This window comes from Copadichromis virginalis, linkage group LG15 (assembly GCF_057382275.1).
Source record: "Copadichromis virginalis isolate Kocher_CV1m ecotype Utaka linkage group LG15, C_Virginalis_male_GT1.1, whole genome shotgun sequence".
Lineage (NCBI taxonomy): Eukaryota > Metazoa > Chordata > Actinopteri > Cichliformes > Cichlidae > Copadichromis > Copadichromis virginalis.
The window spans coordinates 35051790-35079565 of record NC_140632.1 but is presented as its reverse complement, the minus strand read 5'-3'; the positions used below and the strand labels follow the sequence as shown (position 1 = coordinate 35079565).

At 40.8% G+C, this 27776-nt stretch overlaps 1 protein-coding gene across 1 annotated transcript; it reads left to right on the top strand.

Annotated features, from left to right (window-relative positions):
* Window positions 1-838: 838 nt before the first annotated feature.
* LOC146692880 (uncharacterized) lies at window positions 839-9550 on the top strand. The gene is made up of 5 exons (XM_085431161.1): window positions 839-1035; window positions 3140-3445; window positions 4874-5023; window positions 6818-6870; window positions 6950-9550. Exons 1-5 carry the CDS (start codon window positions 966-968, stop codon window positions 7100-7102), a joined length of 732 nt encoding a protein of 243 aa, XP_085287287.1. The 5' UTR covers window positions 839-965; the 3' UTR covers window positions 7103-9550.
* Window positions 9551-27776: the final 18226 nt, after the last annotated feature.

The following is a 27776-nucleotide window of genomic DNA, read 5'->3' as shown; positions in this document are numbered from 1 at the left end:
CAGACACTTCTTGGTAAATTCACTCTAATCAGATGAACTTTCAAAAAAACAAGTCTGGTGTTCAATAAAGATCAAACCTGCAGACAGCTGTGGTTACAGCGGTTGGTGTTTGAGCTCCAGCTGCTCACGGTGAACTATTGTAAACTATTGTTTGCTTCTTGAAATATGTTTTATTAGGCCATTCTTTGCAGTCTGTTAGTGGTAATGTGCGATAATTCACAATCACAGTCACGCACAGGGAAGCTGGCATGCACGTGGACCTAAAACGATGGCTCCTTTTATTTGAAATAACATTGTGTTTATTCAATCGTGAATACATGTAGTTGGTGAGAAACATGCAAATGTGCATTTATCTTCTAATCTGCAGATGTCTGTGGACATGCAGGATACTGAGTGTTGTTTCTTAGAAGAAAAGTTGCTGCTGGAATTCTTAGAAGTTCAGATGTTTTTTGATGTCGTGTTGAGCACTCCTGAACCTGTTCATACAAGATGAATGTTGCAAAACAGCAGAAAACAAGAAAAATACATTTATGTGTAATGAAAAGTGAAAAAAGAGTGCTGTTTGTTTTTCCGTGTTCTAAATTTAAACTTTAATTTGTCCTCTAAGAGAAACAGGATGTAAGAGTCTATGTTCTCCCCCAGAATATGAAGGAAACTATTTACTCTTCCTGACTTTACCCACATCATGTGAGTGACATCCTCCTCACAGTCTGCACCACATGTCCATGAACCCCTTTGAAGTCTTCCGTTACGGGAGGCGCTTATGATACTGAAGCTAGATAAATTGGTGTTGGTGTAAGTTCCTGTCTACAGTTTCCTCCAGGCAGGCACAGAAGCTGTCACTTGTGTAGAAGTGTAGAGTTTAGGCTTTACATCACAGGGGCAGCTGAAAAAAACGCACACACAGAAAGGTCAAAGCCCAAGCGCCGTCGCAAGAGGCCTCCGAGCAGCCTAACGCTTCCATCATGGGTGAAAACACCATCACGAAGCCTCTCGGGCTAGTTTTTATCATCACAGCTCACATGGTGTTCAACGGTAAGCCGTCTCATTCGTAACTGTTTTACTCCGTGACGTGTGAGAGGTTTTGTGTCCTGGCAGCGCATGATGAACTTGACTGTCTGTTACATTTATTGCTCCCTGATTCCTCTGACAGTTAGTTAATGCACTGAATATTTTGTATGTAACTCGTTGTAGTAGGTCTCTAACGACAACTCAGTTTCCCCCACTCAATTACCATTACTGAATCATAATTGGGGAGTTCCACAAAGCTCTGGTTTTGTGACTCAACTTTATTTGTCGGTAACCCTGTTTCCACAAGTGGTTTGTTCTAAGTTTTGCTGCGGTATCTGTTAGAGTTTTATCACAGACGAGCGATATTAAAACAGGGAACTGGGTGTTTCAAAAATGTTGAAAACACTGACACATTCTGGATAAAACACTGTGTGCTTGTGTCTGAGGTGAAAAAGACATTGCAGCAAATTAAAGTTAGTCTGAGGCATTGTGAATTTAACCCTGGCTCATGATGTTAAACAAATATAGCAATCACACTTTTATGATGCCAAAAACAAGCGATCGTACTAATACCACATGCAAGCCCTCAAATCATTATGGAGACATCCGCAGGTGCTTCACACATGTTTAGAGAAAAAACTTGAAAAATAACTTAACTTAAAATAGATATATAACATAGATACACAGATAGAAAACGCTGATTTGGGCTGATTAATTTGGAAAAAGACAACGCAGTAGCTCCAGTCCCCCCGCCGTTCTGAACTTAATAAACAGAAGAGAATAGAAGGATAGTGTATAATAGAATATATTTGAACTTTATTTGTTTCCGTTACTGTTTTTAGTAGGTGTCCAAACACCTAGACTCCTGTTTAAATATAAGTACTTGCTATTTAAAGGTTTCTAATCAACAAATCACATAGTTTCTACAGAAGAGAGACTTTCAAACAGAGGAGATGACACATCTAAGAAAAGTTACTTATCTCATTTCTATATGTGAGCTAACACTGAACATTAGACACAGATGGCAGCTAGATAAATCAGGTAAATCAGTCTGAACTTCGCCTTGGTGCTGTTGCTGGTGGCTATATGGCTGTGTAGACTGATCCAGCACTGCTGGCATTTTACTGTGGCGGCTTAGCCTAGTTTAAACACTACCCTGTAGTTTTACTGTCAGTGATGGAAAGTAACTGTGGAACTTGCACTGAGGTAGTGAGCAGAAGGGAAAAGTGACCCGCCTGTTTCCTTTGTGGAGAGGATCAGTCGTCCTGTGCTGCTTCTGTGGCTTTTAGGTTTTTGAGGATTAAACCAACTGATGTCTCTAACACAGAATATGTCACATGGACTATTCTGTTTTCACTACTGCTTTCTTCCAGCTACCCACAGCTTACACTGTATACTGAAGAGCATCAGTTTAAAATACTATAGGATCACAAAGCGGGGTATGATCATGTGTTGATGAGTGGAGACTGATGCATCATTATGGATTTATTAAATTTAAATTGAATAACAGTAAAAGCATTAAAAACATCAAACTAATTTCTCCACTAATCATAAGATAAGATAAGATAGAACTTTATTAATCCCTCGGGTGGGTTCCTCTGGGAAATTCGGTTTCCAAAAGCACAGCACCGACAGAAGTTACAGTTACAGAATGTTTTATATATATATATTTATATTTATATTTATATATATATATATATATATAACATTCGGTTTCCAAAAGCACAGCACCGACAGAAGTTACAGTTGCAGAATGTTATATGTATATATATATATATATATATATATATATATATATATAACATTCGGTTTCCGAAAGCACAGCACCGACAGAAGTTACAGTTACAGAATGTTTTATATATATATATATATATATATATATATATATATATATACACACACACACATATAAATACAGAGACGAATATAAGTAAATTATACGAAGGGGATAAATAGAATAGATAGGAATAAAAATAAAAATACAAGTGAATTGCACATTTCAAGTATTGAGGTCTATTGCACCATTGACAATTTACAAAAGTATTGCACAAAGGTATTGCACAGTGAGGTGAAGAAGCACTACAGCTCAGTGTTTATAATGCAAATCTGCTCTTCTGTCTCCATACAGACCCCAGCCATGCACAAGTCATCGGGATCTTTGGCAGCAACATCACCCTTCAATTTACATTTAATGTTAGCATTAATGAAAACAGTCAAATTGGAATTTATATAACAGGCGAGAAAAAGATTGACGATTTTAAAAGTGGGAAAGGTTCCTTTGTTATTTGCCCCCAAAACAATTCTGTCTTTTACCACATCATAAATCTCACTCTAAACCACACTAACACCTACTGGGCCAGTTTATTTGGGGGCAACCTAAGAAAAAGTAATGAAGTGAAGCTGACTGTTGAAGAAAGGAACATAAGCTGTACAGGTAAGGACATTTGTTATGATTATAAGCTGCACATAATGAAAACGACTTTAACACACAGTAGAGCAATATCAAGAGCAGACTAAAGTGAAGTATGTTTCCATTATATTCATACAAACAGAGCAGCCATATATAGTATACACTAATTCCTCACCACCTTTACTTCCTCAATGTTTGCCTCTTTATTATAGATCCTGTAATAAATGACATCATCATTCCTAATATCTTTTAAAATACTATTCCAAATTAAAATGATCACTTTAATTAATTGTGTCTGCTAGTATTGACTGCATTAAATATAAAAACCATATAGTGTGTATAAGTGTCATGGATCCAAGGTTGTTCTTAACCAGTTAGTGAAAAGTTTAAAGCCCATATGAAAATAAGTCACTAACACACTATTAAAACAGTAGAACAAATTAAATATGATTGTCACAGAGTCCTGCAGGTTATGTTTTTGCCACATTGTTGATAAAGGCTCAGTTAGAACAGAAATATTTAAATAAACAAACAAAAATAGCTCCTCGTTCTCAGATCATATTGCTGGGCATTTAAAGGATAGCTGACATTCAGTCAGTCCCATCTGCTGTAGATACTTACCAGAGCAGTAGGGCAATAATACTGCCTTCCTTTCCTAGCCTGTTTGAATAAAAAGCACTCTGTTGCTTTGACCTAAATGCTAAATACTGATGTCACCATGCTAGCATCTTGCTATCCAGCAGGCGTACATTAACCAGCTTTACAATCTAGGCAATCAAAGCTATCTAGCGTGTCAACATGTTCTAGCGTTAAATATAAATTATGTTTGCAAATATTTGGTCAGAACTGGGCTACTGAGCAAATTTACCTCTCTACCTGACAAGGAAGCCAGCTTGAAAATCAGGCACATCAAAGGGTTTGCAGTGCATTCACGGGGGACACAAACAGCAGTGTCAGTTACATTTATCCTCACAGAATCGCAATTTGCGTCATTCGTGGAGCTGCTGAGATGTTTGAGCGTAAAGCAGCTGATATGAGATTGACTGATGTACAGTCCCATTATAGATAAAATAATGAGCCTTTTGTAACCGCTTGGTTACTATTCACATATTCAGTATGTTATTTGTTATTGATTACAGAAAAACTGAATACTGATCACTGTTTCACATTCTCATTGGTTTACAGTGTCAGCTTACAGCCCATAAGAAAGAGTCGAAGTGTGTAATTTTACTGCCTACCATGCTTTATTTCTGTTGCTGATGTATGTTATAAATATGTATTATACTGCATTAGTCTATATGTACTGGGGAAATATGCATAGATCCATTGGGATCTAAACTTATTCAGTATCTTTAATCATTTTTATTTTTTGTTTCATTTCTTTTCATAAACGTGGTGCGAAAATATGAGTGAAGCTCACATATTTTCATGACTTTCTTTTAACTCCTACAGCTCCACCGCCGTCGACTAAACCCACAGTTTTCAATGAAAGTTCCAATTCCCTTTCCATCAATAAGATCATCATCATCTTCGCGGTTTTACCTGTGGTCCTGTTAGCAACAGTACTCCCATGGTTGATCTGTAGTCTCGTGAGACCCAAAGGTAAGCAAATATACAGTCCAAAAACAATCTTTACCTTCACTTTTCACTGATATGTTGTGTTGTGTCTGTTATCAGAGTGTGGCCAAAACTTTTATTATTTTTTGGTGACGTAGGATTTTATTTCATTTCCATGCTGTAGTCTGAACGTAGTGTCAGCTGAGTTGGAATAAAACACATCAGGAACCTTTAATTCAATATTCTCCACATATAAATAGTAAAGGGGTATGAAGCCAAATTGCGTGTGCGGGGCTACAGTCAGTAGTATTTTCTAGTTTTTCAAGCAAACAAAGTAATGGTAAGGAAACACTTGTTATTCTGTGGAAAAAATTTGCAGTTGTGTGGTTAGATGCTCAAAAATGCAAACCAGATTGCAGTTTCACATCCTTCTGATAGATGCGATGATTCATCTCTTTTGAAAATAAGTCCTCCTTCAGTGCATGTAAATCTAATTGTGCCTACTATCACTGAGAGATGGGTGGAAAGAAAGAGCTTGCATTATTTGTTCACTAATACGAGTGCGCTTTCACTTCAAAGACAAACCCCTCTGGCCTACTTTGAGTAGGAACGCTGCCACGCTGAAATAATCTGACAGCCCCCGTGACCTCAGAAACCGCACTAGAAGAGTTCCCGTACATGTATACAAATGCAAGCAATTGCTGACTGCGCACTCCTGCATCGTGCCGTGCTAATTGGGCCCGGCCGCTGTCCACGAGTAGAGGTTTTGCACAAAACCGACAGATGCTGAAGAGAAACTGCTCTCTGTCTTTGGCAACTTGTCCTGGTGCATTTGCACCGCTAGAGGATAAAGACAACGTGACTTGTTCGGCATAAACTTACAAAAAGCTTAGACCTAAAACTATATTATAAAAGTCAGGCTTGACTAAAACATTTAGTCACAAACTTTAGTTAAACTAAAACAAAATTAAAACATTTTACTTTAGCACAGCTTATTATAATCATTATTCGTTGAAAAAATATTGTTAAGCATTAAATTTTTCGTCGTCCATAATTTTGGCTTGCTATCACTTAATCTGAACGCTAATTTGTTTAATTAATGGTATTTATGTAAGAATATCGATAGCTTTTTTTATATCTTTTTCCAGAGGCGGGATCAGGAGGTGATGCTAAGCCTAGCTTAGCATTAAGTAAGTAAAAAGCAATCGTAACTCTGTGTAAAGGTAACAAAATGCTGATATTAGCGTGAAAAAAGCTCAGGAATAAACATGCAATCTCATCATTGAGCTCAGTAACTGAACATTAACATTATCATTGCAATGATAATGTTTAGTTTGTGTTTAGTCTAAACCGGCAAAGCGAAACCCGGTCTCCTGCGCAACAGCACAAACACTCTATGTGGTTACGACGTATTTGACGTGGATTCGTGCTTTTGATGTATTTGACGGTTAATTGCTTTATTTTTATGAACGTCTAACGTTTTTTTTCCTTATCTGATGAATCAGAAACTTATCTTGGATGTTATTTCCTTTATACTCCTGGGTGCTGTGGCATACTCCTACTCCCTACTTCCTATGAGCTAAAAAATTCCAAAACATGCGACATTTATGTCTTTAATATTGAGATTTGACTATTTTCACACTTTTTTAAAAGTATGACAATGGAAAATATGTAAATCGGGGATAAACTGACGTGGTTGATGGGCTGTAACAATAAATTTGATAAGAAATTTTTTATTCGAACGTCCCACGAATGCTTCTTCTGCAAAACTCAAAATATAGTATACATGACCGATTTCACCTATTTTGTAACATTTCACCTGCTTTTCTTCTCATGCAGACAAACAACAGCAACAACAAGAAAGGCCGCAAAGCTCCACTCCCACAGTGCAGGTAAGAAAGATTTTGATCTGCTGTTAGAGAAAAAAATAAGCCTGGAAATTCTTCAGCCTGACTCGAGTTGCCTTCGCAGGAATCAGTGGCGTCGTTGAGCAGCGTGTCTGCACCCTCGGTGATCTACAGCGTCTTGGACTTCCCCAAAAGACCTCCGACAATTGTTGAGATCAACCCAAGAGATACAGAGTATGCTGCCGTCAGCTATCTCACAGAAAAGAGACACATGTGATGCACAGCTCACTGTTCGACTAGTGTACATAACATAAATCTAAATATATATAAATATAAATTTCTTGCAAGTGTTAAAAATCCTGCTTTTGTTATACAGGGATGTCTTATTGCACTATATCTCAAACAAAAGAGTTGGGAGAGGAAGAGTCTGCATGGGTAGTGTGTATGTAGGTGTCACTTTGTGTTTGGTGGTCTCGAAATTGAGATGCATGCTGCTGCGGCAAACCTCAAGCCAGAACATAATACAGTTACAGTGACAACCCAGCCTCGCAGTTAGCTTTCAATTTTTCTTTGCTGTTAATTTGTGTCGGGGGTATCCGGCCGCTAAGGAATACTTAACAGGCGATAAATTAGATTTTAGATTTTCTTCAGACCAGAAACACAAAGCAAGCACTTCCTGTGTACCCAGAGTCTACTGTACATCACTGCTCTGGGTCTCACTGTGTTTAATAGCTTCAGTGAACCACACTGATGCACTAGGTGATAACACAGGAGATGTAGTGACCCCTACAAACTTTGCTCCCTCTGTAGAGCACCAAATTTAGGTTGTTCTACCACTGAAATAGCCTCACTTCTGTTGACTAAAAACTACACTGAACAATTCTGATGCTTTTAATATTTAAAAATCTTTAAAAACCTGCCAACTAAGCACATGAATTTAGAGACAGCTTTGGAAATGTGGATATCCAAACCTGTTTGAACGGGATATGTTACCAAAACTCTGCAGCTGACACTGTCTTAAGTTATAAAAGTATCCCAAATGACAGAAATAACTAAAGCACGGTATCCTTTGTTAGTTCCTGTAAAACAGGGATGCCAAATTAATTTTACATCATGGGCCACAGACAGCCCACCAGTGAAACTACATGATAAATATGTAGACTAGAATCAATTACTAATATCTACACTTAATCACTCTGGTGTGGTATGAATGTCAGTTCCTATTTATCAGTTGGAAAAGCTACAAAACTCACACTTTGTAGTTTTGTAGCTTTTCAGTTAAAACTACAAAATCTTCCAAAGCTGTCCTGTGGGCCATATTGGAGTCTTTCCTAGGCCAAATCTGGACCCCAGACCTTATATTTGATGCCCCTGCTATAGAACCATAAATGACCTTGTAAGTGGAAAAATAGGAGTGTTTCCACTTTAAACAAATGCCTAAATCCACATGTGGCTGTGATTACACCTCCGAGTTCACTTGGAGTCTGGTTGAAGGAAGCGCGTGCTGGCACGTGCCGTTGGTGTCACTGTATTGTAGTGGCTCATGAGAATCCCAGCACTTACTTGCACACTCTTGTAGATGCAGAACATATAATAAAGGTGTTATGCAGCAAGAAAATAATGCAAAACTTTCACTCGCTGTTTCTATAATTTAAGAACCAAAACCACTTGGTTAGTGTGATGAAGAGTGTGACACATGCCAGTAAGCTCAAATTTCTAAATTACCAAGTTGATAATTTCAGATGCAATTTGCACAATCAAACAGCTGCTAGAGGTCAGTTTTAAAATGGGTCCCAATAAGTGGCTGCACACAGAAACTAGGGGCTTTTATTTTGTTTGAGTGGAAAGTTTTGACTGAGAATGCATCATCATGCAATCCCAGGCTGAAAGGTTTTACACTTTGATGACATTTCCAACATGAAAACCTTTCATTTTCCGCTTCACCTCATCTCCAGAATTCATCTTCACTCCCATGCTGATAATCGCGTGAGAGCTTAACAAGCTCACTTTTGACTTTCAGGTTTAGTGACTTCTTTTGCATCGGGGTATTTATCACAACACGGAGGAAAAAGTTTCAGGGACACCGTCCATACATGCTTATAGATCAGTTATAGACCTTTCAGCTTATCAGTACTGTATATTCAAAGGTCACTGGTGATTTTTCCATGAGCTGCTGCATCAGCTCGCCACTATCATGCAAATCTGACAACAACAATCTGACACTATGTGCAATAACTGCATGCATGGCCTCTGAAGTTCTCTTTTTGAAAGCTTATTGATGTCTTTGATTTACTCAGTTCTCATACATCTTTATCATATGTTAAAATGTATTCTCTGGTTTATTGTTCACCAGCTACTCAGAGAAAGAGCAAGTTCATTTTGAAACCCAGCAAGCTTTCAAAATGTACCGTCCTGTCACGTGCTACTTTATTACATACTGCTGAACTGTTTCTAATTGAAATACGCAGTTTTTAAGATGTAAATGGATGTAAAATTATCAACTTTATTGTGTGTGTGTATGTGTGTGTAAATACTGTCTTCAGTTCCTGAATGTACTGTACTGGATCTGTGTCACAGAAGGAACAGAAACTGCTCTTTATTTTGATGGCAGCGGTGCATGCTGGGAGATGTGTAAAATAAGTCTTCAGAGTGTTGTTTTGTTTTTAAAAAATCTAATATTTCTGAATTCTTATCCTGTAAAAACACCTCTAAAATAAAATAAAAAGTTTACCTGAGATTCTGGTTTTCTTTATGGTTTTAGTAACTAAAGTTGACGCTCACCACACACAGTTGTGTATTCAAAGAATGCACTGTTTTATCTTCTAGTCTGTGTTACAGTAGGTCGTGGAGTCTTTGGCATGTAAAAATAAGCAGTATTTTAGCACGTTGCAGGGACTTACCCAAGTAAATCACCTATAACGCCAACTTTATTTTTCTGTCAAGACCACGTAATAAAGCGTGATCTTAGGTTATACACAGACGTGGATGCTTTTTCACCTTAGAATAAACTGAAACCTACACCGAAACATTGCAAAGTGTCTTTTAGTGTGCTAAAAGACTTTCGTTTTTAGTGATGCCCCAAACAGGCGTACGGCATCAGCCCTGCAAGGCTTTTGCTACTTGTATTGGCTGATTGGAGTAGGAGGCTGAATGGAAACCACTCAAATGACTGATGAGACAAAAATAAATTCTTTTGGTAGAACCTGAAGCGCTGCGTCTGGTAAACACCCTTCTGCTTAACCCCGAGATGACTGAGATGAAATATTATCTTGACAGCATCACGCTGTTCACACTTCTCATCAGCAGGGACAGTGAGACTGGTTAGAGCACACAAGGAAATGAAAGCAGCAAAATACAGAGAGGTGTTTGAAGAAAAGCAGAGCGACGCGCAGGTCTGGAGCAGCGTGTCTTAGGTTGCATATTCGACTCATACAGATTGTTCCGAAGCCAAGGGACCCTGATGGCAAATCCACAGACATATTTGAATTTAAGCCTCATTCTTTGGAAACCCAGAAGGGCCCCAGCTGAAAATCTAAGGCTTTGAAGTGACATATGGGAGTCTGCATTTCTGATAACGCAGCACAGTGCAGTCTCATATGAACAAGTATAATGAAATCATACAAATCAATCATAAGAAGATCTTAAAATAAATTCTAAAAGATGAGCGAAGCGCAGTCAATAGAGGTGATGTGATGGCATCTGCTGAAACCAGTATGTGACCATCAACCATCAGTATGTGACTGAACTGCAGACTTTATCTTTTATTTGAGATATTAAGCATCACGCCCCCCACCCTCAATGATCGCCTGAAGTCTGGAGCCCATGGATATCACCAGTTGCTTTGTTTCCTCCTCTTTGATGCTCTGGCAGGTCTTTCCTGCAGCCGCCTTCACTTAGTGCTTATTTGTGTATTTATTAACTGATAAGCAGCTCTCTTGGGTTCCGGTTAGGTGGTTGATTTGACTTTTTCATCGCCTTGAGAAACCTTTGGGTTGCTTTTGCAGTTTGCAGTGCTTTGGGTCTTTATCCATCTGCACTGTTTGCGGCATTTGTGAATGTGAGCATTGAGTACTCCTTCACCTGCATCAGCATCTCTTTTGACCTCAGAATAATGAGAGTTCAAGCAAACAGCTACCAAATACAAGTTCCACTGCAGATGTGGAATAACTGTCAGTCTGTGGTAGTGAGTCTCTGAAGTCGGTGTGCTGTATATAAAAGAAAAGTTGTCTTATTGTCCAGATCCTTGTGGACCTAACTGTAAACATGCAGTTTCAAATGATAAATTTCAGGTTTTGGTTATAATACATTTTGCAAAAGTGCATCAGTTAAAGTTAACTCTACAACAAAAATATTTTGCACACTGTCAATCTAAAATCCAGATGAAGTAACAAGCACATCTAAAGTTTGATCAAAAGGAGAACACTTGGTCTATCCGGTGGTACAGCCACAATAACTGAGCTCAGTGTGTTTGGAGTAAACACTTAAGCTGATCATTCGGTGAGTGAGTTTCTGCCTCCCACGTGCTTGAGGTAAAGGCTTCATTGTTTTCTGTTTGTGTGCATGTTTGCTGCTGCACTCAAGCAGTGGCCTGAGCAAATAATGTGTCTGCACTTTGCACTTCTTAACACCCACCTCTACTGTATCGAGGTTTCTCATAAAAAAAACAACAACCCTACATTGCATTTTCACAAGTGAGACATTGCATTTTCTAACCCAGTGCATCAAGAATGCAGAAAGTGCAACCTTTGATTTAAACTTGTGTGTCATCATTTTGATATAACTGACAGATAGATAGATAGATAGATAGATAGATAGATAGATAGATAGATAGATAGATAGATAGATAGATAGATAGATAGATAGATAGATAGATAGATAGATAGATAGATAGATAGAAAGTGCATTACAAAAAATATGTACACTATAAATGTAAGAAAAACAACTGCATGATGGTATAATACAAAAATAAGGGTCTTTTGTGTGCCTGACACTGAATGAAGAGTCATTTTTCAGTTTTAGAGAGGACAGTAGGAATGATTTCCTGAAGTGTTCTTGTCTCAGTTACTCATTTGACACTGAGACTCATCTGAATCTTAGGCTACGTTCACACTGCAGGTCTTAATGCTCAATTCCGATTTTTTTGATCAAATCCGTTTTTTTTGTCTGCTCGTTCACACTACAAATAAAGTGTGACAGCAAACGCGCTCTAGTGTGAACGCTCAAAGCGGCCCGCATGCGCAAAAGAAGACGTCATACACAACGCGCTCTGTTTAGACCCAGAACAAACTATATTGTTTGACTGATGGCCTTAATATAAAGACTTCGGACTTCATGCGACTTGACCGTTCACACAGCAGTCGCTTTCTGAGACATCGGATATGTATCGGATTCAGTACCACATACGAAAGTGACCCAGATCGGATTTGAAAATATCGGATTTGTGCCGTTCACACTGTCGCACCATAATCGCACATAGGGTCAAAAAAATCGGATTTGATGCGCTTTCGCCTGCAGTGTGAACGTAGCCTTAGTTTCTCCTGCCAAAGACAGCAGGGTCAGAATTTGGGGTTAAACAGCATGAAACGTGGCTGCATCCCTGCTGGTTCAGACTAGTGGTGGTGGTGCAGTGGGGTGGGGATATTTTCTCAGCACAAACCAGCTTGTTACTAATTTTGCCCATACCTTTTTCAACATTGTACCAAACATTTGATGGCTACTTCCAGTAGGATAATGTGCCATGTCATTAAGTAAAAATCAACTGCTGAACATCACAGTGATTTCTTTGTACTCACATGGCCTCCACAGAGATGCAGTGGAACGGAAGAACAAGATGATATCGTCTCTATATGGACCAAACATCCTGTTGAATCTGTGCCATGAAGAGTTAAGGCAGTTATGAAGGCAAATGCTGTCCAACTAAGTACTAGAAAGGTTTACCTGATAAACTGGGGTACATTGGGACTGACTCTTGTGGCCGTTAGAGTAGGACGTAATTTTTTTTAGCTCTAGCTCTAGCTAATTGCTTTGTGCTAAAGTGGAAACTCTTACTTCTAAGTTTATGGATATGCAAGTGCAGTTGTATTTGGGTGGTTTATGCTGATGCCTCACAACAAATAGGCTCAGAGTTCAACTCTCAGCTGGATGGTGCCCTTTTACATGGATTCTGCATGTTTTTCCACTGTCGGCTGAAATTGATGCCATGGATGTGAGTTAGAGAGTGTGCAGTTGGTGCTGTGATGGACTGGCTCTGGATCTGTCCATGGTGTATCCTGCCCTGTTTTTCAGCCAATGACAGCTGAGATTATGCTCCAGCCTGTCTGTGACCCTGAACCGTATAAGCAATTAAGAAAATGGATGGAGTGGATGGATTGACTGTGCGATCGTTGTGCATAGTTGTTACATGCGCCTGGCCTGGTTTTAAAAAACCAAGCATTTGCTTGAACAATTACGGAAAAACTCAGTGTTTACCATTCAAACAAAGGGCAACAGCTGATCAAGTGTTTTGCTTTCCTGAGAAACTGATTCTTTTATCTCTAATCAAATCTTATTTTGTTGATAAGGCGTAACTTTCCTTTTCATAAAAACATTTTCCTTCATCCAGTATTAGGTTTGGTTTTCACACCTCTGAAATACTGCCTACACCTTCGATTTTTTTTTTCCCCCAGTAAGTCAAACAGAAAAGTGAATCTCACACAAAAAAGGGGAAATTCATTTCATTTACGGCCTCAAGATAACCTTTTTCTACCTATAAATCATTGCCGGTAGAATTCATACTGAAAGCCAGATTTCAGATTATTTTCTGCTGCTGGATTATACTGCCAGAGAAAGCTTACTGCAAGTTTCTCTTAGCTGTGTTCTTGAATTAAATGAGTTTATCTACTAATATTGGTGGTTTTGAATGCAAGCCAACATGCAAATCTCCAGATTTATGATGACAGCTTTACAAGATATGCCTTAAATCTGATAAAACGGGAGAACACCGGTGTACCACAAGGCTGTGTGATGAGCCTTTTCCTCTACTCCCTCTTCACCCACGACTGCAGACCTGCTGATGGTTCCAACACCATCATTAAGTTTGCAGATGACACCACGGTGATTGGCCTCATCAGTGACAACGATGAGGCCGCCTACAGGGAGGAGGTGGATCGTCTGGCTGAGTGGTGCGACAGAAACAACCTGCTGCTTAACACCGAGAAGACCAAGGAGCTCATCGTGGACTACAGGAGGAATGCTGACCCACATCCACCCATCCACATTAAGGGGACGGCTGTGGAGCGTGTGAGCAGCTTCAAGTTCCTGGGAGTCCACATCTCCGAGGATCTCACCTGGACGACCAACTGCTCCAAGCTGGTCAAGAAGGCTCACCAGCGCCTCTTCTTCTTGAGGACTCTGAGGAAGAACCACCTGTCCTCAGACACCCTGGTGAACTTCTATCGCTGCACCATCGAGAGCATCCTGACCAACTGTATAACAGTCTGGTACGGGAACTGCTCTGCCTCGGACCGGAAGGCGTTGCAGAGGGTCGTGAAAATTGCCCAGCGCATCGCCGGAGCACCACTTCCTGCCATAAAAGACATCTACAGGAAGCGGTGTCTGAAAAGGGCTGGGAAAATCATCAAAGACCCCAGTCACCCATCACATGGACTCTTCACCCTCCTGCCCTCTGGGAGGCGCCACAGGAGCCTCCGGACTAAGACCACCAGGTACCGGAACAGCTTCTTCCCCACAGCTGTCAGACTCCTGAACTCTGCCTCCTGACATCTGACCCACGTTAAACTCATGGACTGAACATACACACACCCACAATGGACAACTGTACCCTCAAACACACAATAATAACATGGACTGAACCACCACTCACAACCACTAGCACTTTATATAGCCTCTGTAGAAACTATCTACACCCTCACTTATCTTAACTGCACTACTGTATAGCTCTGTGTAAATAATCATTCTGTACATTCGATAATCTTTAATCCTACAACTGTTTACAACTTGCATAGTTCCCATTTCTGTATAGCTGTATATCTCAGATTCTGTAAAGTTATTTATTTCATATTCTGTATAGTTTTTCATATTTATATCCTGTTCATATCCTGTACATAGCTTGTACTCACTACAGCCTGTACATACTTATAGTTATAGAATATTCACAACATACTTCATACCGTGTACATTATAACATACCATAATAGACCCATTTCTGTAATATACTCACATATCTATATTATTGCTAATATATATTGTAATATATCTATATCACTAAAGCACTTCTGGATGGATGCAAACTGCATTTCGTTGCCCTGTACCTGTGCATGTGCAATGACAATAAAGTTGAATTCTATTCTATTCTATTCTAAAATGAAAGTTAAAAAAATACATTTCTCTTCATGTCTTTCCTGCCTGTTTTTGCCACAACCACTGAGTTTTCTGTCAGTTGCTTCGGATGCTGCCACCCCCCTTTCCTGTACCTGCTGCTCCTTAGCCTTCTTGTTCCTGACCGAGCTTCTGTTTGTTTTTTGTTTTGTTCACTTGAGATTTACCTTCTTGTTGGCATAGCCTCTAACACTGTTTTATTTTTTTCCTGAAATACTCACCTCAGAAAAAAGGTGAACTATTTTAGTTTATTTCCATCACCCTTTCCACAAACCTGTCAATATTGGTCTACTTGTCAGTTTCCATATCACGACTGCAGCTTTTGTTCCTCTCGCGCTCTAATGGGAAGCAAAAAAGTCTTTGACATCTCAGAGCAACCATGTCAGTTTAAGTAAACAACTCTAACTCTAAACTCTAAACATTTTCCAGCGAGCAGTAAATCTTCACTGCAGAAGCAAAAAGAGACTAAGAGGTTTCACTCTTTTGTCCAAACTTTAAGAAGGCACTGCCCTCCTGTGGCTGTGAGTGACAACAACACAGCTTTTTATCTACCCTTCAACCTCGTTTCAATTATTTTGTGAGTCTGCGCTCTCGAGAAACAAGCCAGTATGCTAATATGTGCTAATATGCAGAGAAAAAAACAGGACCTAGGCGAGGAAACTAGGTTGTTGCAGAGGAATAATAGCAGCTGCAGATCATGAAATACAAGCAGTCGTAAGCAAAACAGATGAAACTATGTAGAAAACCTGGTAACAGATTAGTATTATGAATATGTTATCAAAGTGTTGCATCGTTCTCTTACTGGACACTTTATTAGTTGCACCTTCCTAATGCTATGGACCAACTTTTGCCTTCAGACCTGCTTTAATTCTTCATGGCGTAGATTTAACAAAGTGCTAGAAATGTTTCTCAGAGCTTTTGGTCCACATTGGCATGACAGCATCACACAGTCGCCAACCAAGAAAATACCCCACACAATTACACCACCACCAGAACCATTGGTGGATCCATGCCTTCATGTTATTCTGATCCCACTGTCTGAATGTCACAGCAGAAATTAACACTCATTGGATCAGAAAATATTTTTCCAATCATCCGTTGCCCAGTTTTGATGAGCCTGTGTTAGCCTCAGTTTCCCGTCCATAGAGGACAGGAGTGCTCAGCTAAGAACAGGAAGATTTCTGCTGACTGGGTGCTTGATGCTGTGGGTCTTCTGCTTCAAGCTTCCATTGTGCATTCAGAGATGCTCTTCTGCAGGCTTTGGATGTAACGAGTGTAGTTTGAGTTAGTGTTGCTTTCCTATCAGCTCAAAGCAGTCTAGAAATCCTCCTCTGATCTCCAGCAAAGGATTTCTACCAAAAAACAGCCACTCATGGATATTTTATGTTTTTTAGACCATGCTCTGCACATCTTACAGGTGGTTGGTCAGGCACAGACACAGGAGAGGAGGCAGAATTAACTTTAAACAAAAAGCAAGTTTTCATTAGGGCTGATGTGACGTGAAACATAAAACAAAGCACGAAACAAACTTGAGCAAGCAACTAAACTGAAGGCAATGACAAAACTAAGGAATCTATGAATAAACTGTGACACTGTGACTAGATTATGACGACAATGAATGCTATGAAAACTGTGAGTACTAAGAACACAATGACATCTACGACTGGACACGGGGAAGGTAACACGGACTACTAGACAGAGGACTTAAATACACACATGAGGTGATCAGGGGAAGTGGAGACACAGGAGGACACAGCTGAGACACAATAACAAAAACTAAAACTAAGGAACCAAGAAAAATAAAGCAGGAAACGTGGACATGACATGAGCAACATGAAAACACACAGACAGAAAATACATGACGCAGAAGACTGGGACAGACTTACACCAGGGGACATGAAGAGACTCGTAACTATAGAGACATGAAAGAACCTAAACTATACTGCAACTCAAGGTAACAATAATAATACTAAGACTTGGTCAAAGGAGCTTGCAAAGAAAAGCGTCTGGACTTCTTTAAGTTGCTTGAAGACGTTTCACCTCTCATCCGAGAAGCTTCTTCAGTTCTAAGGTCAAATGGTGGAGAGTCCCAGATATAAACCTAGTGGGAGTGACCCCCCACAGAGGGACAAAAGGACCCCCTGATGATCCTCTAATCGCCTGAGCCAAGGTGGGAAACTGGGCGTGGGTCCCAATCAGCCAGAGTTTCGGGTGTGTTCATTGTGAAACCTGGCCCCACCTTATCATGCGAATTCCTGAGGTCAGATGGCCCAGGATGTGAGTGGGCGTTAAGGCGTCTCGGAAGGGATCTCAAAACTGGATTATAGATGGCAGAGAGTTGGTGTCGTAAGGTGGGGCCAGGTTTCACAATGAACACACCCGAAACTCTGGCTGATTGGGACCCACGCCCAGTTTCCCACCTTGGCTCAGGCGATTAGAGGATCATCAGGGGGTCCTTTTGTCCCTCTGTGGGGGGTCACTCCCACTAGGTTTATATCTGGGACTCTCCACCATTTGACCTTAGAACTGAAGAAGCTTCTCGGATGAGAGGTGAAACGTCTTCAAGCAACTTAAAGAAGTCCAGACGCTTTTCTTTGCAAGCTCCTTTGACTACGATGACCTGGATGACTGAGAACCTTCACAGACATAATACTAAGACTTAACATAATTTCATAAATAGCCCAATAATATAAAATAACTCATTAACCCTTAACTTAAGAATAGCACATGGATAGAACACAATGTAAAAATAAGAAAACAATAAAAAAATAATACAAAATGCTGGGTCAGAGTGTTATGGTGCAACGTGGGGGACTCAAGCGCAGGACTCCAGGATTGACTGCACACAAGAATTTATTTACAGAAGTCACCGGGTGTATATACAGGTAGTGCAGGGCAGTGCTATATACAACAAAGTGGGGGACGGGGCTCCAGGGAAATCCAAGGGGTGATCACTCGCTCTCCGATTCTCCGCACACGACCGTGGGTCCACTCTTCACACTCGACACAAAGATTCACACAGGGGAGGTATCCAGGAGGTCTGTAGACAGGAAACAGGGCTTAATTACAAAATTCTCAATAGATTCTCAACTGTGCTGTGCTGTGCTGTGCTGTGCTGTGCTGTGCTGTGCTGTGCTGTGCTGTGCTGTGCTGTGCTGTGCTGTGCTGTGCTGTAGCTTTGACTCTCACTGACTCATGGCAGACAACGATCCAGCAAAGACCAGCAGTCTCCTCCTGGCTTAAATGCAGATCGCCTTAATGGGCATCAGGTGTGTTCCTCCTCCGTGGGCGTGGGCCGAGGGCGTGAACCCACAATGAGTTCCGCCCCGGTGACAGAAAGGTGGAAAGAGAGAACGAGAGACAAGAAATTGTAGAAAAGGCTGATCAGCGTCCCGCTGACCCCCCAGGCCGTGACACACAGACCCAGCCCCTCACACTTCCCCATTCTGATTCTCACTTTGAACATAGTTGAATCTACATTTACATGCCTAACGCGACTGTGCTGGCGAGCAGATATAGGACCCAAATGAAGGACAAGGCTAGGCTAACAGTTTTAATGCTATCAACTCATAAGAATAGCATTTTAGAGCAGCAAATCTAAGAAGAAGGAATTTTTAGGAAAACACAGGGACCTGGACAAGACCAAAAAAAAGAACAGGGAAAGCCTCGCACAGTATACACACACACACACACACAGGATAATAATAGGTGGGAACTCAGTTTAGGATAAAACACACTATGACTGTGGAGGAAGTTAAACTACACACAAGACACGGAGACAAAGAATCACCAAAATAAAACAGGAAGAGAGACATGACTGACTGCAAGACAAGATTAACTTGGCATAACAAAACCAGGGAGCATGAAAGACAAAAATACAAAGACAAGACCAGAGGATCAGACTGAGAACACAAAAGGAACTGACTAAATTAATCTAACAATCAGCTTCCTTTAAAAAAAGAAAAAAGGAAAAGGCTAGCACTGTTTTCATGATTTTTAAATATAATGATTGAGAAGCATGTTTTCAAGTGCAGTGACCAATTAAAATCACATAGTGTTCTAAACTTATCATTTACAAACTACAACAATATAACTCTGATTGTTCCAAAATATAACCATGCCCACAATTGAAGCACATCAGAAACTGCCTCTAACCTGCCATCTGCTGGTCAAGTTGTGTTACAACATGTAATAAAAAAGAGTGTGAGAGAAAGATGCTGAATGAAGCTGTGAGGTGCAACAAACTGATGGGTCACAGAGAAGCACTTCAACCTCCTTTAACAAGAGCAAGCATCCATCAGTTTAATGGAAACAGTGTAGAGGAAGTGGGTGCTCCCTCAATCATCGATTCATTTAACATCTTCAGAACAATCTGGGTACAAAGTTCCTGAGCTTCTTCTGGGCTTCAGCAGAATCCATATACCTGTTATCCTGGTGTCTCATTTTAGCAGCCTTTGCAAGTCTCCCTGCTGCCTGTGAATGACGGGCCACAGTTTCTAGTTTTCACCCACTGGTAGGTCCATCAGGGAGTCTTCCAAAAATAGCAGGAGTGCTGAGAGCAGATCTGTTACAGTGTGGATATGGAGAGGACCAAAGCCAGGCTTATGGAAACGAAAGGTAACCTTCATTAAAACATCATCAATTTTAAGGAAAAGGGGTTAGGAAGGAGATAAGGTGTACGGGCTTGGTGTCAGGGGAAAGGGGTGTTGACTCTGAAGGTTGTGTGTGTGTGTGTTGTGTGAGTGATTGAAGTGTAGTGGCAGGCAGGGGGACTGAGGGAGGGGCTGACAAGGCTTGGCTGCCCCAAGAGCACACTCTCACAGTGGGATCAGAGACACTACAGATAGAGACGTCGCCCTCCCGGCCTCACTCATCGCTCACTGGACCTTAAAAAAATTTGGATTCCTAACTGAGTTGTTATCCAGAGTGAGAGCTATCCTCACTCAAGGACAGTTTTCTTTAATGCCCTGCATTAATGTTACTTTGTGCCTCTGCTTTTACCGATTCCCTGAGGCACAAAGTAACATTAATGCAGGGCATTAAAGAAAACTGTCCTTCAAAGTAAAACAGGAAGTCCAAAGGCAAAACAGTGTACACTAAGGTAAGGTCCACACTGGATCTAAGCACAGTGGATGAGTAACAAGACATGATTGCAAAACTGAAACTAAGCACAAGAATATTCATAAAATAGAAACCAAAGATTTGAAATGTTACGAGAAGTAAAACTAATAAAATACTGAAATAACAGAGAAATTCCAAACAGGAAACAAGAGCACAGGATCAACTGTGAAACCAAATACAAACCATGATTACAAGAACTCAGGACAGGAACTAAAAACCAGGGACGAGGATACCAACTTCAAATGACAGCTAATTAAACTTTTTTTTGCTTTTATGGGAAGAGTGACAAAACCTTTGAAATCCACTGCATATATTTGTCTCTTTTAGTCATATATTTCTTATATTCTCATATTTACTTCTCCAAAAACTGCTGACATTACACCGAGGCTGTACCGTGCTTTCATAATGAGGGGGACCATCAGAGGGGGAACCATGCCATCCTCCTGGGAAGAGCTGAGGAGAACCCCAGACGAGGGGTCACTCAGCAGCCACGGAGCAGAAGCCACAGGGGGCTGAGTGGTAAAGCTTCACAGGAGTGACCTGTCTACCACAACTGCAGGCTTCACGTGCCTCAGTTAAGGTCAGACTTCATGATTCAACAATAAGAAAGACACAAGGCTCCTTAATACCGAGACATGTCAAAAAACACCTTGACCTTTAGACTTTTGGGGAAATGTTCTGTGGATATGACGAGACAAAAGCTGAACTCTTTGGAAGGTTCGAGTTCCGCCGTGTCTGCAACCAACCCTGCGTTTCATTTAAAGAGTATCAGACCAACAGCCAAACATGGTGGTGGTAGCATGATGGACCTGAAAGTCTCACCATAATTGATGGAACCGTGAATTCTGCTGTCTGTTCTGTTCATGCCCTGAAACTCAAGAGTGCAGGGGAGCTGGACAATGATCAGAAACACCACCAGCAAGTCCACCTCTGAATGCCTTAAAATTTTTTAGAGTGGGCTAGTGACTCCAAAATTTAACAGCCTGTCCATGCTCGAAAACACTCCAGTATGACTGAATGAAAACAATTCTACAGATAAGCGCATGCAGAATTCCTCCACAGTAATGACAGTGGGGACAAGGGCTGAAACACTCATTGCCATATACTGCAAACACTTGATTGCAGTTTGTGCTGCCAGTGGTGGCACAACCAGGTAGTAGGTTTAAGGGACAATAGCGTTTTGCTCCTTTTTCACTTAATAAATGAAATTATCATTTAAAAACTGCATTTTCTATTTACTCAGATTATCTTTAAAAAAAAATCTTTATTTGGAATGGACAGGAAAAATCCATCAACATAGCAATACAGGGAGTGCAGAATTATTAGGCAAATGAGTATTTTGTCCACATCATCCTCTTCATGCATGTTGTCCTACTCCAAGCTGTATAGACTCGAAAGCCTACTACCAATTAAGCATATTAGGTGATGTGCATCTCTGTAATGAGAAGGGGTGTGGTCTAATGACATCAACACCCTATATCAGGTGTGCATAATTATTAGGCAACATCCTTTCCTTTGGCAAAATGGGTCAAAAGAAGGACTTGACGGGCTCAGAAAAGTCAAAAATAGTGAGATATCTTGCAGAGGGATGCAGCAGTCTCAAAATTGCAAAGCTTCTGAAGCGTGATCATCGAACAATCAAGCGTTTCATTCAAAATAGTCAACAGGGTCGCAAGAAGCGTGTGGAAAAACCAAGGCGCAAAATAACTGCCCATGAACTGAGAAAAGTCAAGCGTGCAGCTGCCAAGATGCCACTTGCCACCAGTTTGGCCATATTTCAGAGCTGCAACATCACTGGAGTGCCCAAAAGCACAAGGTGTGCAATACTCAGAGACATGGCCAAGGTAAGAAAGGCTGAAAGACGACCACCACTGAACAAGACACACAAGCTGAAACGTCAAGACTGGGCCAAGAAATATCTCAAGACTGATTTTTCTAAGGTTTTAAGGACTGATGAAATGAGAGTGAGTCTAGATGGGCCAGATGGATGGGCCCGTGGCTGGATTGGTAAAGGGCAGAGAGCTCCAGTCCGACTCAGACGCCAGCAAGGTGGAGGTGGAGTACTGGTTTGGGCTGGTATCATCAAAGATGAGCTTGTGGGGCCTTTTCGGGTTGAGGATGGAGTCAAGCTCAACTCCCAGTCCTACTGCCAGTTTCTGGAAGACACCTTCTTCAAGCAGTGGTACAGGAAGAAGTCTGCATCCTTCAAGAAAAACATGATTTTCATGCAGGACAATGCTCCATCACACGCGTCCAAGTACTCCACAGCGTGGCTGGCAAGAAAGGGTATAAAAGAAGAAAAACTAATGACATGGCCACCTTGTTCACCTGATCTGAACCCCATTGAGAACCTGTGGTCCATCATCAAATGTGAGATTTACAAGGAGGGAAAACAGTACACCTCTCTGAACAGTGTCTGGGAGGCTGTGGTTGCTGCTGCACGCAATGTTGATGGTGAACAGATCAAAACACTGACAGAATCCATGGATGGCAGGCGTTTGAGTGTCCTTGCAAAGAAAGGTGGCTATATTGGTCACTGATTTGTTTTTGTTTTTGTTTTGTTTTTGAATGTCAGAAATGTATATTTGTGAATGTGGAGATGTTATATTGGTTTCACTGGTAAAAATAAATGATTGAAATGGGTATATATTTGTTTTTTGTTAAGTTGCCTAATAATTATGCACAGTAATAGTCACCTGCACACACAGATATCCCCCTAAAATAGCTAAAACTAAAAACAAACTAAAAACTACTTCCACAAACATTCAGCTTTGATATTAATGAGTTTTTTGGGTTCATTGAGAACATGGTTGTTGTTCAATAATAAAATTATTCCTCAAAAATACAACTTGCCTAATAATTCTGCACTCCCTGTATATGAATAAGATGAAAACAGAGTCCTTCTTCCAGGTTTTTAGAGTTAAGTCCAGGAGAGCAAATGATAAACACAGTGATCGGCAAGTGCATGTTATCCTCTGATGGATATTACTAGGAGAGTTGCCTGATAACAAAGTTCTACGAGGTTCATATGTTCTCCAGAAGGGGACTCATATTACATAAAGGTAGGACACATTATATGGAGCTATAAACATGAACTGGGGGGTTGCCCATGCTGCTGTCATGGAGGGAAAAAAGTAGGAAAAAAAGTAAATAAAATACATTGTTACGGCCTTGAGCCTTGGAGGAAGTGAGACTGCCTTTTTTGTTCATGCAAATCCAAGTGTGCTGGGACTCGTGGATGGTTGGTTACTTGGAGACCTGTGCCTGCGCCGCTCCTTCCGCTCAAACCCCAGTCGCTCTCAGTTAGCTCCCCCGTAGCACTGCTCTTTATTGTGTTTAAATGAATATGTATAGGTTCATTAACATATGACGTCTTACACAGGCATACATATGAACAAAGAATACCAGTCTGTGTATACGTGTAGGTGTGCGTGTGTGTGTATGTACAGTGGGGCAAAAAAGTATTTAGTCAGCCACCGATTGCGCAAGTTCCCCCACTTAAAATGATGACAGAGGTCAGTAATTTGCACCAGAGGTACACTTCAACTGTGAGAGACAGAATGTGAAAAAAAAATCCATGAATCCACATGGTAGGATTTGTAAAGAATTTATTCGTAAATCAGGGTGGCAAATAAGTATGTGGTCAATAACAAAAATACAACTCAATACTTTGTAACATAACCTTTGTTGGCAATAACAGAGGTCAAACGTTTACTATAGGTCTTTACCAGGTTTGCACACACAGTAGCTGGTATTTTGGCCCATTCCTCCATGCAGATCTTCTCGAGAGCAGTGATGTTTTGGGGCTGTCGCTGAGCAACACGGACTTTCAACTCCTGCCACAGATTTTCTATGGGGTTGAGGTCTGGAGACTGGCTAGGCCACTCCAGGACTTTCAAATGCTTCTTACGGAGCCACTCCTTTGTTGCCCGGGCGGTGTGTTTTGGATCATTGTCATGTTGGAAGACCCAGCCTCGTTTCATCTTCAAAGTTCTCACTGATGGAAGGAGGTTTTGGCTCAAAATCTCACGATACATGGCCCCATTCATTCTGTCCTTAACACGGATCAGTCGTCCTGTCCCCTTGGCAGAAAAACAGGCCCATAGCATGATGTTTCCATCCCCATGCTTCACAGTAGGTATGGTGTTCTTGGGATGCAACTCGGTATTCTTCGTCCTCCAAACACGACGAGTTGAGTTTATACCAAAAAGTTCTACTTTGGTTTCATCTGACCACATGACATTCTCCCAATCCTCTGCTGTATCATCCATGTGCTCTCTGGCAAACTTCAGACGGGCCTGGACATGCACTGGCTTCAGCAGCGGAACACGTCTGGCACTGCGGGATTTGATTCCCTGCCGTTGTAGTGTGTTACTGATGGTGACCTTTGTTACTTTGGTCCCAGCTCTCTGCAGGTCATTCACCAGGTCCCCCCGTGTGGTTCTGGGATCTTTGCTCACCGTTCTCATGATCATTTTGACCCCACGGGATGAGATCTTGCGTGGAGCCCCAGATCGTGGGAGATTATCAGTGGTCTTGTATGTCTTCCATTTTCTGATGATTGCTCCCACAGTTGATTTTTTCACACCAAGCTGCTTGCCTATTGTAGATTCACACTTCCCAGTCTGGTGCAGGTCTGCAATACTTTTCCTGGTGTCCTTCGAGAGCTCTTTGGTCTTGGCCATGGCGGAGTTTGGAGTCTGACTGTTTGAGGCTGTGGACAGGTGTCTTTTATACAGATGATGAGTTCAAACAGGTGCCATTCATACAGGTAACGAGTGGGGGACAGAAAAGCGTCTTACAGAAGACGTTACAGGTCTGTGAGAGCCAGAGATTTTCCATGTTTGAGGTGACCAAATACTTATTTTCCACCCTAATTTACGAATAAATTCTTTACAAATCCTACCATGTGAATTCATGGATTTTTTTTTCACATTCTGTCTCTCACAGTTGAAGTGTACCTCTGGTGCAAATTACTGACTTCTGTCATCATTTTAAGTGGGGGAACTTGCACAATCGGTGGCTGACTAAATACTTTTTTGCCCCACTGTATGTGTGCGCAGGTGTGTGTGTGTGGTCAAGATGTGACCCTGTGAACGACTCCCCAAAGCTGGTGCTAGGAGCCCAGCGGTCCGCCTAAACAAAGGTCTCTTATACTAAAACAGATACAGAGCAGGTGTCCTCCTATACCATAAATCAGTCAGAGAAGGTAAGGCAAAAAACCCTTTATTTTACTCAAGTTTCGTGTGGGGGCTTGTGTATGTTACTCCCCTCTTGTCGCCTAGCAGAGGGGGGGCTCGTCCATTTGGAGCCCGAGGAGAAGGCTCGGGTCAGGCGAGCTTAATTAGAGCTCGAGATCAGAAGGTTGGAGATAGAGGCAGATAAAGCAGTGAGGCTGCGTAAGCTGGAACTGGAGTCTCAAGCCTCATCTGTCTCCGCTGATCGTCCAGATTAACAATGGTCAGAAATTAGATAAGTAGGTTACAAAAGTACAAGTAACAGTGAGATCAAATAAAGTTAGCTCTTGTCGGGGTCATTAATATTATCCAATTGTTCCAAATTTGGTAGAATTTACCTTTTGATTTCTTAATAGATATGTCAGTTTTTCTATCCTAAATATCTCTAAAATGATCCCAAACCAATCATCCAGGGTAGGCTGGACTGGGCTTAACCATCTTCTTGTAATTGTTTTCTTACTTGCCACCAAGAATAATTGCACCAGCTTAATCTCACTCCTACATTCCAGAAAAGGGACCAGACCCACATATAGAACCTCAAAATCTAGAGGTATTTGAGCGTTAAAGACTGTGCTTAAGGAGGCCCGGACACCCATCCAGAAATTTTTTAACCTGGGACAGTCCCAAAAGACACGAAAATGATTAGCAACAGTCGAGCCACATTGTCTCCAGAATGCATATGAGCACTTTTATATCTCTCCTGATTTGGTGTCTTGAAGTGTCTAATAATGTTCTTCCAGCCATGTTCCCTCCAGCTAATGGAACTGGATGTGGATCACTGGCAGGACCAAATATTTTTCCACTCCCCCACAGAAATATCAAGCCCTGATTCCCTTTCCCATTTATCTTTAATGTATAAAGTGTTATCCTCGCTGGCACTAGAGAGAGCTTTGTATAGGTCGGAAATAGATTTAGTAGGGGTCATGGTTGTAGCATTCTTCAGGATGGGGGGAAAAATGCGACTCAGCATCTGTAAAGTCGGACAATTTGCACTCACGATCAATATATGATCTCAGCTGTAGGTATCTGTGAAAGGCATATTGCGTCAGGTTGTGTTTGTCTCTCAAAGCTGAGCACAATGTTTCTATAAGTAAGATTATCAGATTGTCAGATTATCTTTGTCTAATATTAACATTTCTTTGATGATCTGAAACATGGAAGCGTGACAAGAAGGGGGCAAATTATTTCCACGGTGCTGTACGTGTGACCGTGAATCACCATTTTAAAATGAAAGTGAACTCGTTATGAAACTGGATAAATGGGAAACAGTTAAAGTAATGAGGATATAAGATGGGGAGGAGTTGTGTGAAAATAAAACAATTATGCAGGACAACACAAGCTTAATGTACGTTATTATATACCATACATATGAGAGAGTGTATTACTATAGAGTCTTACTGCTGAAATGGTTAAAATTTGTCCAGATTGGAATCATATAATCTGGAATTTCCAGATTATTTCTCACAGGAAAAAATGCAGGACCCTGCAACCCACAGAGCTTCTCTTTAAATCACTCAGTATGTCATCGTCTTCACCAATCTTTAATATTATTATTAAATCTTTATTTATAGACATATTTCTAATCCTTGGACTTTACCGTATGATATTTTTAATTTGAGTGGAAATCTGTTGCTTTGCTGACTGTAAATGAAACGATTCAGCTTCTTATACTGTTACAGTATAGGTGCAACTACACGATTCACAAAGTGAAACTTTACATTTTAATTTTATTATTAACGCACATACATGTGCAGTTAAGGTGACGGTGTCACACGCTCCTTTCAAAGGAAATCTTTCAGTCTTTATCAAATTTATTTTGCTTTTTCAAATAAAATAGATGCACCGTTTACACCTGTGCAAAAGCCTGCACTATTTTTAGGAAACAGACAGGAAGTTGTTTGTCTGGAGCTTGTTTTTAAAGATTCAAAAGTCTCACACACACACAAACACAGACACACAGCAGGGAGGTTAGATAGCGTTAGATATAAGGAGGTTTTAATGACTGCACACTTCTACACGTCGACGTGGGTTTAGACCTCACACGTAAAATTCAGAAAGGTTCCCTCTCACCTGATTCAAGACACTGAATGTAGGTGTGGTGAATCAGTTGCTCTAGTTTCTAGACTTTCCACTAGTTTTTCTTTGATGTGCAGTCTGGAGACAGCAGAAAACGGTGGCAGGAAAATAAAAAATGTAAAAATCAACAAATGATTTCAG